The sequence below is a fragment of the Lucilia sericata genome, unplaced genomic scaffold, assembly GCF_015586225.1.
Source record: "Lucilia sericata isolate MDLA Ls3-8-SP2 unplaced genomic scaffold, ASM1558622v1 Contig000692F_arrow, whole genome shotgun sequence".
Classification (NCBI taxonomy): Eukaryota; Metazoa; Arthropoda; class Insecta; order Diptera; family Calliphoridae; genus Lucilia; species Lucilia sericata.
The window spans coordinates 62,538-75,053 of record NW_023994695.1 but is presented as its reverse complement, the minus strand read 5'-3'; the positions used below and the strand labels follow the sequence as shown (position 1 = coordinate 75,053).

General features: G+C 34.4%; 1 protein-coding gene across 1 annotated transcript in view; it reads left to right on the top strand.

The window, feature by feature from the left end:
- The window catches only part of LOC119607421 (kinesin-like protein unc-104), a 59,566-nt gene that overhangs the window by 21,468 nt on the left and 25,582 nt on the right, over window positions 1-12,516 (top strand). The window contains 6 exon segments of the mRNA XM_037961313.1: window positions 1,740-1,904; window positions 1,976-2,314; window positions 2,317-2,636; window positions 2,795-2,906; window positions 2,966-3,323; window positions 6,905-7,327. Coding sequence (XP_037817241.1) covers window positions 1,740-1,904; window positions 1,976-2,314; window positions 2,317-2,636; window positions 2,795-2,906; window positions 2,966-3,323; window positions 6,905-7,327 — 1,717 coding nt within the window.

The window sequence follows — 12,516 nt, the reverse complement described above, 5'->3', positions numbered from 1 at the left end:
CTAGTTCAGTTCTAGTTCAGTTCTAGTTCAGTTCTAGTTCAGTTCTAGTTCAGTTCTGGTCCAGTTCTAGTTCAGTTCTAGTTCAATTCTAGTTCAATTCTAGTTCAGTTCTAGTTCAGTTCTAGTTCTGTTCTAGTTCAGTTCTAGTTCAGTTCTAGTTCAGTTCTAGTTCAGTTCTAGTTCAGTTCTAGTTCAGTTCTAGTTCAGTTCTAGTTCAGTTCTAGTTCAGTTCTAGTTCAGTTCTTTAGTTCTGTTCTAGTTCTGTTCTGTTCTAGTTCAGTTTTAATTAAACACTAACCAATAACTTAGTTTCTAATTATGCTTATTTCCATCTTAAAACACCTTTCAATTGTTTAGTTAACCACCAATTTCTAGAACAGTTGTTCGAATTATGTAGAATCCATACAATACCAAATTTTCGCTAGTTATTGTAATAATAACTAATTGTAGGAATTTTTTTAATATTTTTAATAATATTATTCACTTAATTTTTTATTTTTCAGCTATTTATGTTGCTTTTAGGTATAATTAATTATTTTATTATTGCTTATAAAAAGGTTCACTAATAAGGTTTAAAATTATTAAAACACATTGTTGGCTCACGAATGAAACTAGAGCCATCATTTGGTTTGTGAATATGTTATAATCGTAGCTATATAATAGAATGAGTAACCTTTTGACCTATAATGTAAAACGGCTTATAAATTTCTGTGTGCTCAAAAAGAAGTTATCGATACAGATGCAGGCATGAACTTTTGAAGCTTAAAAGCTGTCAAACTGAATCTCAATATGATCATTGCAGTTCCTAGGAAAATATCAGTTCTTAGGGTTTGGTTTTAGCGCTAAAATGCCTAAACCGCATTTTGTTTAGTCCCTTTCTTCTGTTTTTCTGCAATTACCAATCTTCTAGTAAGTTGAACAATTAGTAGGTTGTTGGTGTTGTGGGAATTGTCAACCAATTTCGCTACTTCAATACCTGAGGACTTCGAGAGGTCATTGAAGGAGTTTATAGCATGATTTATACTATTTTGGTTTTTCGAAAAACCCCCATATAATGGTGGTGGGATCATCCTTCCGAAAGATGAAGTTAGACTCGAAAATATGGTCCTGCAACTCAACAGGATAGTAGACGTATGGAGAATACGCTTCTGACGAAACTAATATAGTATATATATAGCTGTAACTCTTCTAAAACAAGAAAAACTATTTGGTATATTTATTTCTGTGTTACTCCTTCCACCAACTAAACACCTTATGAATCAAAGTTGTTTCCCAATTTCTTTTTGCTGAGATCTTTTAAAGTTATTCCATGGTTTCTATCCCATAAAAAAGTGTTCCTATGCTGTCCAACCAATTCCCATTGTAATAGAATATCAATATCTGTTGAAAGTTTTAATAAGTGTTTTCTTTCCCGGCCCTTCTTAAGCGTCTTGGCCATACTTCCAAGGCCCCTTAAAAAGCTTTTCATAGAAAACGTGTGTTTTTTTCTTCAAATATTCAATGAAAATCGATTTTAATAAACATTTTTAAAACTTTTTAAATGTTGTATTTTGTCCTTTTTATACAAATTGTGTATTGTCTTTATATTAAAGTTTTATTAATTGGTAACGCTTTTTTTTCAGTGTATATATTAAGTGCCTTTTTTCTAGTACAATAATCCACCAAAAAACGCAATTAAAACTATTATTTATAGAAACCTTTATTTTGACGGTTGTATAACTTTTGTAATATTTTTGCAGAAGATGAAATTAAAAATGGCGGTGGTGGAGGAGGCGGTGTTGTGGTGGGCAGTGTAGGAGGCGGGGCGAATAATATGAAATCGCCCACTAATGGCCGTAATCGTAATGGTTCTACCACTGAAATGGCCGTAGATCAATTGCAGGCTAGTGAGAAATTGATAGCGGGTAAGTTAGGGTGTAAAAAGTGCCAAGGGGCGGCAGAAACCGAGTTCAATTGTTATTACATTTTTTTTTAGAATTAAACGAAACCTGGGAAGAAAAACTTAAGCGTACCGAAGAAATACGCTTACAACGTGAAGCGGTCTTTGCCGAAATGGGCGTGGCTGTTAAAGAAGATGGCATAACTGTGGGTGTTTTCTCTCCCAAGAAAACTCCTCATTTAGTTAATTTGAATGAAGATCCCAATCTATCTGAATGTCTACTCTACTATATAAAAGATGGCATTACTCGCTTGGGCACCCATGAGGCTAATGTTCCCCAAGACATACAACTCTCCGGTTCACATATTTTAAAAGAGCACTGCACCTTTGAAAATCGTAATAATGCGGTAACTCTAATACCCCATAAAGATGCTTTGGTTATTTAAACGGACGCAAATTAGTGGAACCGGAAATTTTACGTACTGGTTCTCGTGTTATTTTGGGCAAGAATCATGTATTCCGTTTTACTAATCCCGAGCAGGCTCGTGAAATACGTGAGAAAATCACCGAGAATGCAGAGAATGAAAATGAGAAATGTGATACCCAGGAAGTAGATTGGAATTTCGCTCAGTGTGAGTTATTAGAGAAGCAGGGTATTGATTTGAAGGCCGAAATGCAAAAGCGTTTGGATGTTTTGGAAGAGCAGTATAAAAGGGAAAAATTGCAGGCCGATCAAGAGTTTGAGGAGCAACGTAAAGTAAGTTTTAACTAAAGATTTTGCAAACAAACCCAAAAACTATATTAGGTTAGGTTAGGTTGATAGGAGGATGTATACTACATCAAATCCGAAGAAATACACCTAGGCCACTATCGGGCCTGTTGTGCGCTCCAATATTAACATTAATATCTTTTCAGTCCTATGAGGCCCGCATTGATGCTTTGCAAAAGCAGGTAGAAGAACAGTCCATGACCATGTCCATGTACAGCAGCTATACTCCTGAGGACTTGCAGGATGAGGAAGTTTATTGTAAGTTTCTTTTTTTACTTTTTTCCAATGTTTATATCTCTATTACTCTTCTCTTTTAGCCAATCCTCCCTATGAATCTTGCTGGACTGCCCGTGAGGCTGGCTTGGCTGCCTGGGCCTTCCGCAAATGGCGTTATCATCAATTCACCTCTTTGCGTGATGATCTCTGGGGCAATGCCATCTTCCTTAAAGAGGCTAATGCCATTTCTGTGGAATTGAAAAAGAAAGTTCAATTCCAGTTTACTCTACTAACCGATACTCTCTACTCTCCTTTGCCGCCTGAGTTGGCCTCGGCCGTTTCACCTTTGCAAACTGAGGATGAGTTTGGTTCACCTCCCGTGTCCAAGACTTTGGTGGCCGTAGAGGTAACTGATACCAAAAATGGCGCCACTCACTATTGGTCTTTGGAGAAATTGCGGTAAGTTTTCTTTTAAAGCTTTTATTAAAGTTAACCCCCCCCCCCCCCAAAAACTTTTCTTTTAATTTTGTTTTAATAGTTTTGGTTTTTCTTCACTCACCCATTGTTTTTTGTTTAGAAAAGTGCAAAAAGTTTTTGTTAAGTTCTTTTTTTGTTTTTTAAATTTTATTAAAAATTTTCCAAAAATCATTAAATTTTTAAAAAAACCTCAAAGGCTTTTTAATTTTTAATTCTTTAAAGCTTTTGTTTTTGTATAGCCATTACAAACTAACTTTGAACGTGCATGGTGGTTAACTTTTATAGTTTCTATATATTTTTTAGTTTTATTTAAAATTTAACTCTTAATTAAAAATTTAGTACTACGTGTCTAGTTCCCCATTAGATGTATAACCCCTCTCCCTTAATAAACGTTGTATATTTTAAGTTTTTAAGTGGTTTAAGGTTTCAGAATTTTATTAATTTCAGTTAAAAGTTTCTTAAGTTTGGCATGTAATAGTCCGATAGTTTCAATCGATTAGTTTTGATTTGATTACCGTTAGATGTTATAGTTTTCTTTAAATTTGATCTCTACAAAAGGTCCTTAATACTAAGGACTAACGCAAACTAGATCGAGGATTGTTAAAAAAGAATCTCCTGTTGCCAAAGTGCTGTCATACAGACTGTAATGGGATGCGTGCAAATAACCTCTGAGCACCATCTACACGCGGAAGTGAAAGTCCTTCCAGTCAAGAAAACATAATGTCAAGCTGACTTAACAGTTTATACCGGAATGTCACCGGACGTTTTCCGCCTATTGTAGAAGAAATCCAGGCGCAGAAAACAAAAGTTGCTCTTTTACAACTAATATCGGGATAGAGCAATAGATCTAACATCTACTAGTTCAGCATAGACTGTGACGTCCCTAATATATGTCGAACATGAGGTCAGAATCTTCATAATACACCTCCCCCTAATATACTCAACTAAACCGCTCGCTCTACTTCACCAACACCAATGGATTAAGGGACTACTTCAGTATAAGTAGCGCGATTTCTTCATAATACACCTCCCCCTTAATATACTCAACTAAACCGCTTGCTCTACTTCACCAACACCAATGGATTTAAGGACTACTTCAGTAGAAGTAGCGCGATTTCTAGTGTTGGACCTCAACGCATTAAAATTGTATAATCGGATCCGTTTAAATGACCACTAGGACATTTGTGCTGTTTGTTCGAACTAAAGATATCGCTAGATATTTCTTTTATGAGTAAATGTATATCAAGTCTTCAAGTTCCACTTACTTCATACAGATTTTAGCATTAGATCCAACACTTTTCAGATATGTACATCTCTTCCATTATATGTTCTGCGATATTAAGTTTGAAGTTCCACCTTTAACGTTCTGATTTTAGCATCATGTTCAAATCCCCTCCGGGACAGTCTTTTGTAAGTAAATGGCTATTGTTGGCTTCTTTGTTGAAGCCGTAATATCCAACCTGATATAGCCAGATAATGTCAAGACAATAAATATATAGACTCAATTGCAAATAGTCTAGGTTAGAGAGGAAGTCATGTATTCTCCTTTCTCATTCCCACAAAGATACCAAGTTACGTTTTTGAGAAACTGCTTTCACAAAAATCCCACGGATTAACCGCTCAAGATGAGAAAAGAAAGTAAAAACGTAGAAGTCTATTGAGTATCTTTTTAATTTTCTTCTTAAAATTTGTTGAGTTTAAACTACTGTTTCTAAACCTTACGAAATAGAAAACGAAGTATAAATTGCTTCTCGATACCAGTTAAGGAATTCGCAATAAAAGTCCGTGTATGGGGTGAGAAGCGAAAAAGAACTATCTGGAGAGCAATACATTATAATATGGGACCCAGAGCAGAACGTTTTCTGATCGTGTTATTCTAAATACGTCCTCTAGACGCATTACTTTGAAATCCAGAGCTCATTTTTCTGAACCACTTATAATTCCCATCATTGGGAGTCTCCGAGAAAGGAGGATATGAAGGCATATGTAAGGCTTGGAGTGACAAACGCAATTACTGAGCAATCTACAATAACCGGAAGTGAATTGGGCAATATCAGATCATATAGCTGTTAATTGATTCGGGTATTATTGGTGCTACACTCTTTGAGCTTGGGCAACTGAAGATCGGCTTATGTTCATTGATATGTCGTCCTGGAGTCTTTATAATAGCGTGGAAAGTTCATCCAAATTATAATGGATAAACTTTGCCATCTATTAGCTTGGGCAATAAGGACAATAATACAGTAAGATGTAGTTGCCCTAGTTATCTCATAATAATGATCCCCGTTCGTTATCTAGACAATCTCTCCTTATCATACAGGGTCAAACCATCAAATTTAGGACAGTTGTATCAACCACCATAATGCCTTGAGTATCGCGAAAAGTTCAACTCATTACATCGGAAATCCTGCATCTAAATCTTTCCATTAGAGGGAAAAAGGGAATTGTACAGAAATATCACAAGCGAACGGAAACCATCTGGACAAATACGCAATAGAATATCGGACATATAACGGAATGAAATCTTATGATAATGATCTACATTCGACATTTTGACTCAATCGGCTGCAATGAGAAGTGTATTATTCTGGGCCATCTGAAAAAGGAGAATAAGGAGGCAGGAATGGCATCATTTTAAAGTTATTGAAAACTGTTTCTTACTATTCCAAATCTCTGTGATATAACTATCCAAGATATGTATGGCAATAACGCTACAATCGACCAGCATTTGTCATTATGATAGGTTCAAAACTTCATTCAGATTCTATATTAGAATCATTTGATTTGTCAGTGCAATGGTGGGTTTTTGATATAAAGATTCGCTGTAGAGATCAATGGTCTTTTCACGATGATTATGATCTGCAATCCTTACGACCCGAAACTCTAACTCTGGGAAGTCTGTCATGGTCTCCATGAGACTTTAGGTGAAAAAGAAAGTTTAAATACATTGTGTAGTTTCTAAGGAAGGTTGTAGATGGGTAGAACTACAGTTTTCGAATTTTTCACCGATGCCATAAGAAGAACATCGAGTTTGAGTTTTCAAGGCCTAAAAATCCGTTACTTTGACAAGAAATTGCGTAGATTTTAGATATATTTTAAGTATAAAGATCTGTGAAGAGCACTTTTTAGGTTATTTAGACTCTATTTCAGTTCCTCTTTTTTTGAAACGGCGTTTACATGAAAAGTTTTTCAACGGTATATAAATTGACTTGAATATCATTTTCCCGGACTCTATGTCGCATTAGAACACATCAGAACAAAATTGGATCGTAAAACTTTTAAACCAAATAGTACAAATTGAAACCCCCCCCCCCTTCAACATTTCAAAAAGCATTTAACAAATCCGTTTCCAAAACTCTAAAAACCACCATAACACGCTCCATTATTTTCTTTTGATCTTTTGTTTCTCAATCATTCTAAACATTAACTTTCATTTTATAAATTTTTTTTATTTCTTTTTCAACATTTCCTTCTATTAATTTTTATTTATTTGAAAAAAACAAACCAACAAAGTTGAATATATTTTTCTTAACATTTCACAAATTCACACACTTAATTAATAGTTATCGTTTGGAAATGATGCGACAAATTTATAATGTGGAATCACCACCATCATCAATGCTCTATGATACGTCAGCTTTAAATGATGTACAATTACAAAATTCTTCTTGTATTTCTCTGAATCCTTCCAATACTTTCAACACCGCCTCAACTTCAACTAATACAACTCCGACTACGACAAATTCTAATGCTACTAATACTAATAATAATACAGCTGCTATTTTATCCTCAGCTACTGCTAATTTATATGAAAGTGGTCTTTATAATTTACAAGAATTAACTAGAAATTGTCATTTGGGACAACAAAATGTTGTTGTAGTGCCAACGAAACAATCAACCGTTAATGCGACAACAAAATCCATATTATCGAAATCAAACAACAGTTCACCATCCCGTTTGTCATTGGCAAATCTTATGCCTTCTAGGTTTGCTTTCATTTTTTCGAGGTTTCTTTAAATTCTATATACAATATTCTATATATAACATCTATATTTTATATATCTATAAAAATATAATTATCTTTATATATAATTTTGAATCACATTTGTATATATATATATTTGAATGTGTATATGAATGTCTTAATAGCATCTGAAGGTGTTTATCTAAAAGAGAGAAAAAAAGGAAATTTCAAAAAAGAATGAGAAAAAGAAGTTCAGAATAAAAATTGATCAAGCATTTTGAAGTAAATTTTGATTCCTAGGAACAAAACTAAAGTTTGTCTGATCGTCCGATCTAGAAATCAGAAGTAATCATAAAGAATATTATCTAAAGGAGGTTGCCTCTGGAAGGCTGTTGAAAGTTTGTTAGTCTGTCAGTTCGGAGGTTCCGAGTTCGATTCCAAATAGGGACGCTGGTTACAAAACATGTCCGATAAAGGCTTATGTGAACTTCTTTGGTCTAATGTAACTACATCCTAACTAACTAACTAGTTCGGTTCTTTTTCAGTTCTAGTTCAGTTTTAGTTCAGTTCTAGTTCAGTTCTAGTTCAGTTCTAGTTCAGTTCTAGTTCAGTTCTAGTTTCAGTTCTAGTTCAGTTCTAGTTCAGTTCTAGTTCAGTTCTAGTTCATTCAGTTTCTCGTTCAGTTCTAGTTCAGTTCTAGTTCAGTTCTAGTTCAGTTCTAGTTCAGTTCTAGTTCAGTTCTAGTTCAGTTCTAGTTCAGTTCTAGTTCAGTTCTAGTCAGTTCTAGTTCAGTTCTAGTTCAGTTCTAGTTCAGTTCTAGTTCAGTTCTAGTTCAGTTTCTAGTTCAGTTTCAGTTCTAGTTCAGTTCTAGTTCAGTTCTAGTTCAGTTCTAGTTCAGTTCTAGTTCAGTTCTAGTTCAGTTCTAGTTCAGTTCTAGTTCAGTTCTAGTTCAGTTCTAGTTCAGTTCTAGTTCAGTTCTAGTTCAGTTCTAGTTCAGTTCTAGTTCAGTTCTAGTTCATTTCTAGTTCATTTCAAGTTCAGTTCTAGTTGAGTTCTAGGTCAGTTCTAGTTTCGTTCTAGTTCAGTTCTAGTTCCACTTCAGTTCTAGTTCAGTTCTAGTTTAGTTCTAGCTTAGTTCTAGTTCAGTTTTAGTTCAGTTCTAGTTTAGTTCTAGTTTAGTTCTAGTTCAGTTCTAGTTTAGTTCTGTCCTAGGTTAGTTCAGTTCTAGTTCAGTTCTAATTCAGTTCTAGTACAGTTCTAGTTCAGTTCTAGTTCAGTTCTAGTTCAGTTCTAGTGCAGTTCTAGTTCAGTTCTAGTTCAGTTCTAGTTCTAGTTCAGTACTAGTTCAGTTCTAGTTCAGTTCTAGTTCAGTTCTAGTTCAGTTCTAGTTCAGTTCTAGTTCAGTTCTAGTTCAGTTCTAGTTCAGTTCTAGTTCAGTTCTAGTTCAGTTCTAGTTCCGTTCTAGTTCAGTTCTAGTTCAGATCTAGTTCAGTTCTAGTTCAGTTCTAGTTCAGTTCTAGTTCTAGTTCAGTTCTAGTTCAGTTCTAGTTCAGTTCTAGTTCAGTTCTAGTTCAGTTCTAGTTCAGTTCTAGTTCAGTTCTAGTTCAGTTCTAGTTCAGTTCTAGTTCAGTTCTAGTTCAGTTCTAGTTCAGTTCTAGTTCAGTTCTAGTTCAGTTCTAGTTCAGTTCTAGTTCAGTTCTAGTTCAGTTCTAGTTCAGTTCTAGTTCAGTTCTAGTTCATTTCTAGTTCATTTCAAGTTCAGTTCTAGTTGAGTTCTAGGTCAGTTCTAGTTTCGTTCTAGTTCAGTTCTAGTTCCACTTCAGTTCTAGTTCAGTTCTAGTTTAGTTCTAGTTTAGTTCTAGTTCAGTTTAGTTCAGTTCTAGTTTAGTTCTAGTTCAGTTCTAGTTTAGTTCTGTCCTAGGTTAGTTCAGTTCTAGTTCAGTTCTAATTCAGTTCTAGTACAGTTCTAGTTCAGTTCTAGTTCAGTTCTAGTTCAGTTCTAGTTCAGTTCTAGTTCAGTTCTAGTTCAGTTCTAGTTCAGTTCTAGTTCAGTTCTAGTTCAGTTCTAGTTCAGTTCTAGTTCAGTTTTAGTTCAGTTCTAGTTCAGTTCTATTTCAGTTCTAGTTCAGTTCTAGTTCAGTTCTAGTTCAGTTCTAGTTCAGTTCTAGTTCTAGTTCAGTTCTAGTTCAGTTCTAGTTCAGTTCTAGTTCAGTTCTAGTTCAGTTCTAGTTCAGTTCTAGTTCAGTTCTAGTTCAGTTCTAGTTCAGTTCTAGTTCAGTTCTAGTTCAGTTCTAGTTCAGTTCTAGTTCAGTTCTAGTTCAGTTCTAGTTCAGTTCTAGTTCAGTTCTAGTTCAGTTCTAGTACAGTTCTACATCAGTTCTAGTTCAGTTCTAGTTCATTTCTAGTTCAGTTCTTGTTCAGTTCTAGTTCACTTCTAGTTCAGTTCTAGTTCAGTTCTAGTTCAGTTCTAGTTCAGTTCTATTTCAGTTCTAGTTCAGTTCTAGTTCAGTTCTAGTTCAGTTCTAGTTCAGTTCTAGTTCAGTTCTAGTTCAGTTCTAGTTCAGTTCTAGTTCAGTTCTAGTTCAGTTCTAGTTCATTTCCAGTTCAGTTCTAGTTCAGTTCTAGTTCAGTTCTAGTTCAGTTCTAGTTCAGTTCTAGTTCAGTTCTAGTTCAGTTCTAGTTCAGTTCTAGTACAATTCTACATCAGTTCTAGTTCAGTTCTAGTTTAGTTCGTATGTTAATTCTTGAGAAAATTCGGTTGTCACCTTAAAAGCTTGAAAATTCTTACAAAAATTTCTTCAACATTTCCGATCATGAGACACAATAGTCTTTTAAATGAATCTACTAATCTGTCAATGTCCATTTTCATTTAAATTTCTTTTAACCTATTGAAATATTTTGAAATTTCCTTTTTTTTTTCTAACATTTCACAATTGCATGATTTATTTCTTTTAATTTTGTATTTTATTAATATTTGCTATTTTTTTTATTTATATTTATATGAATATAATTATTATCGTTGCCTTTGAGGATTAATCTAATTTGTAGAGTATTTTTATAAACACTTATATTTTGCTTATTTTCGCTAAAACTTTTTCTTTGCTTAAGTTGAAATTGTCATATCAAATCATATTTAATATCAACTTTACTATAATGTTCAAATTCACTTGTTTACTACGGTATAGGTTCTATTACGAAACCTTGATTTTCGAGATTATTGACACATTATTCTCTACCAAACTAAAGCCATTTGGACTCTGAGCAATTTTGCTGCATTTCCACTCTAAAAACTCAATGATCCTGACAGCTTCTTGAGGAATCTTGGAAAGTATTTTAGAACTAAACAAGCATTTCTTCTTTCATCACTGACATTCAGAATCACAAAGTGATCAATATTGAGATCACCTAATTCTCGATCAAACCAAAGCCAAAGCTTGAAACATTGAACATTAGGACAATTTTGGAAATGACATTCTATCCTAAACTTAGGTTATGTTGCAAGGAGAATAGTTACTACATTAGATCCGCAGAAAAACTTCTATCGATGCTGTTGTGCGCTGCTTGAAATGGAAAATATTCGGAAATTCTTATGTAATGTATTACTATCTATGTTCTAAAATTCAGTTTCCTGGGTGTAGTTCCTTAGAATTTTCTCAACAGTGTTCTTGAGAGATCTAGTATCTGGAATAACATATTTGGATTTAATTTTGACAAATGTCTGGCAATGATAAAGAAAGTGTTCCAGGGTTTCATTGTCCTATTCGCATGCTTTACAGTGGTCAAATTTTCTATAGTTGTGGGCCTATAGGATTCTTTCGATTATGTTTTTAATTCATTCCTAGTTGCGTCGAACGGTTTCGCATTCATAAGGTTAACTTCCTTGCCTTAATGGCGAAAACATTTGCTCTTTTGTTTCCGAGTGACATGGTACCCATATGAAGAAGGATACCCATCATCTGATACCGTCCTAATAACCTTCTGGCAAATGATTTGCAATCCTTTCCGTGATATCTGGGACTTCCTACTGAAAGCTATTGTTGTAATTAGTAGTCGGTAGTTGTTGTTGTTGTTGCAAAAGTTTTGCTTCTTGAAAGTTCCTCCCTGTGGTAAAAAAAACTTCCGATTGATAAAGCTGTGGTACAGTTGTTAATATTTATCCGATTGGGTCATACCAGAACGGAGATCCAATTGCCGTGGGAATATAGGATGGCAGTGGTATATTTCAGTATCTGAGATTTCTATATAGACCCCATATCCTATTGGTATTTGCTTTAATGTTGCAAATGACCATTTGAAAGCCTAAGTGTTTTCCCTCCCTGCAATTTCGCTTAATGACACACATCCTAGAGGTCAAAATTTCAACTACTGTAACACATAGTTGCGATTGAATCCAGCGATTATCAAGATTATGTTGACATCACTACTTTCGGAAAATGTAGCGGACCACGCGATTTATGTTTGAAATATTACATTGTATGCTAGTTGACAATCATCGGAGAGGTCTTATTTTCAACTACTGTCACATATTGTTGCTTTGGAATCGAGGGTTTATCAATATTATGTTGATATTTTCAATATAATTCACGACACTTCTACGAATCCATATCAGTTCGACAGAGTGTCAACTAAATTGGGATAGAACGTGCTTTCACACGTTCGAGGTGTGTTGAGGAATGCTCGACGGTCTAAGGATGCGAGTTGTAGTTTGGAAAGCTATTCATTTATACAATCTTGACGATATCTGATCTGTTATGTAGCAGCTGTGATCTAGCAGCTTTATAAATTTCAATTCAAAACTTTTATTCCTTTAGTAGATTTCTAATCATGGGCCAACTTTCATGAATGTTTTAGACTGATCAATCCTTCAAAGTGTTACTTTACATTCGGCTAGTTGAGATGCTTAAGTTGCGAACAGTACTGTAGTTTTCACTTAACATTCAAATTCAGAACGTTTATGCCTTAAAAAGATTCCTAATCAAAGACAATCGTGGATTCGTCTAGTTAAAATGCTAACCTTGCGAACAATACTGTAGTTTTAAGTTTTATGCCCATAAAGCTGTCGTTTTCAAAGGTTTTCATTAGGGAACTAAACGAGTTCCACAACTCGAACTTATAAGTTTTTATCTATAGCTTTTGCTGATATAATTTAGCTTTTTTCAGATTTAATTTGTTTACAAAAATTTTATAATTTTTTAAATAATTTCTAAATCA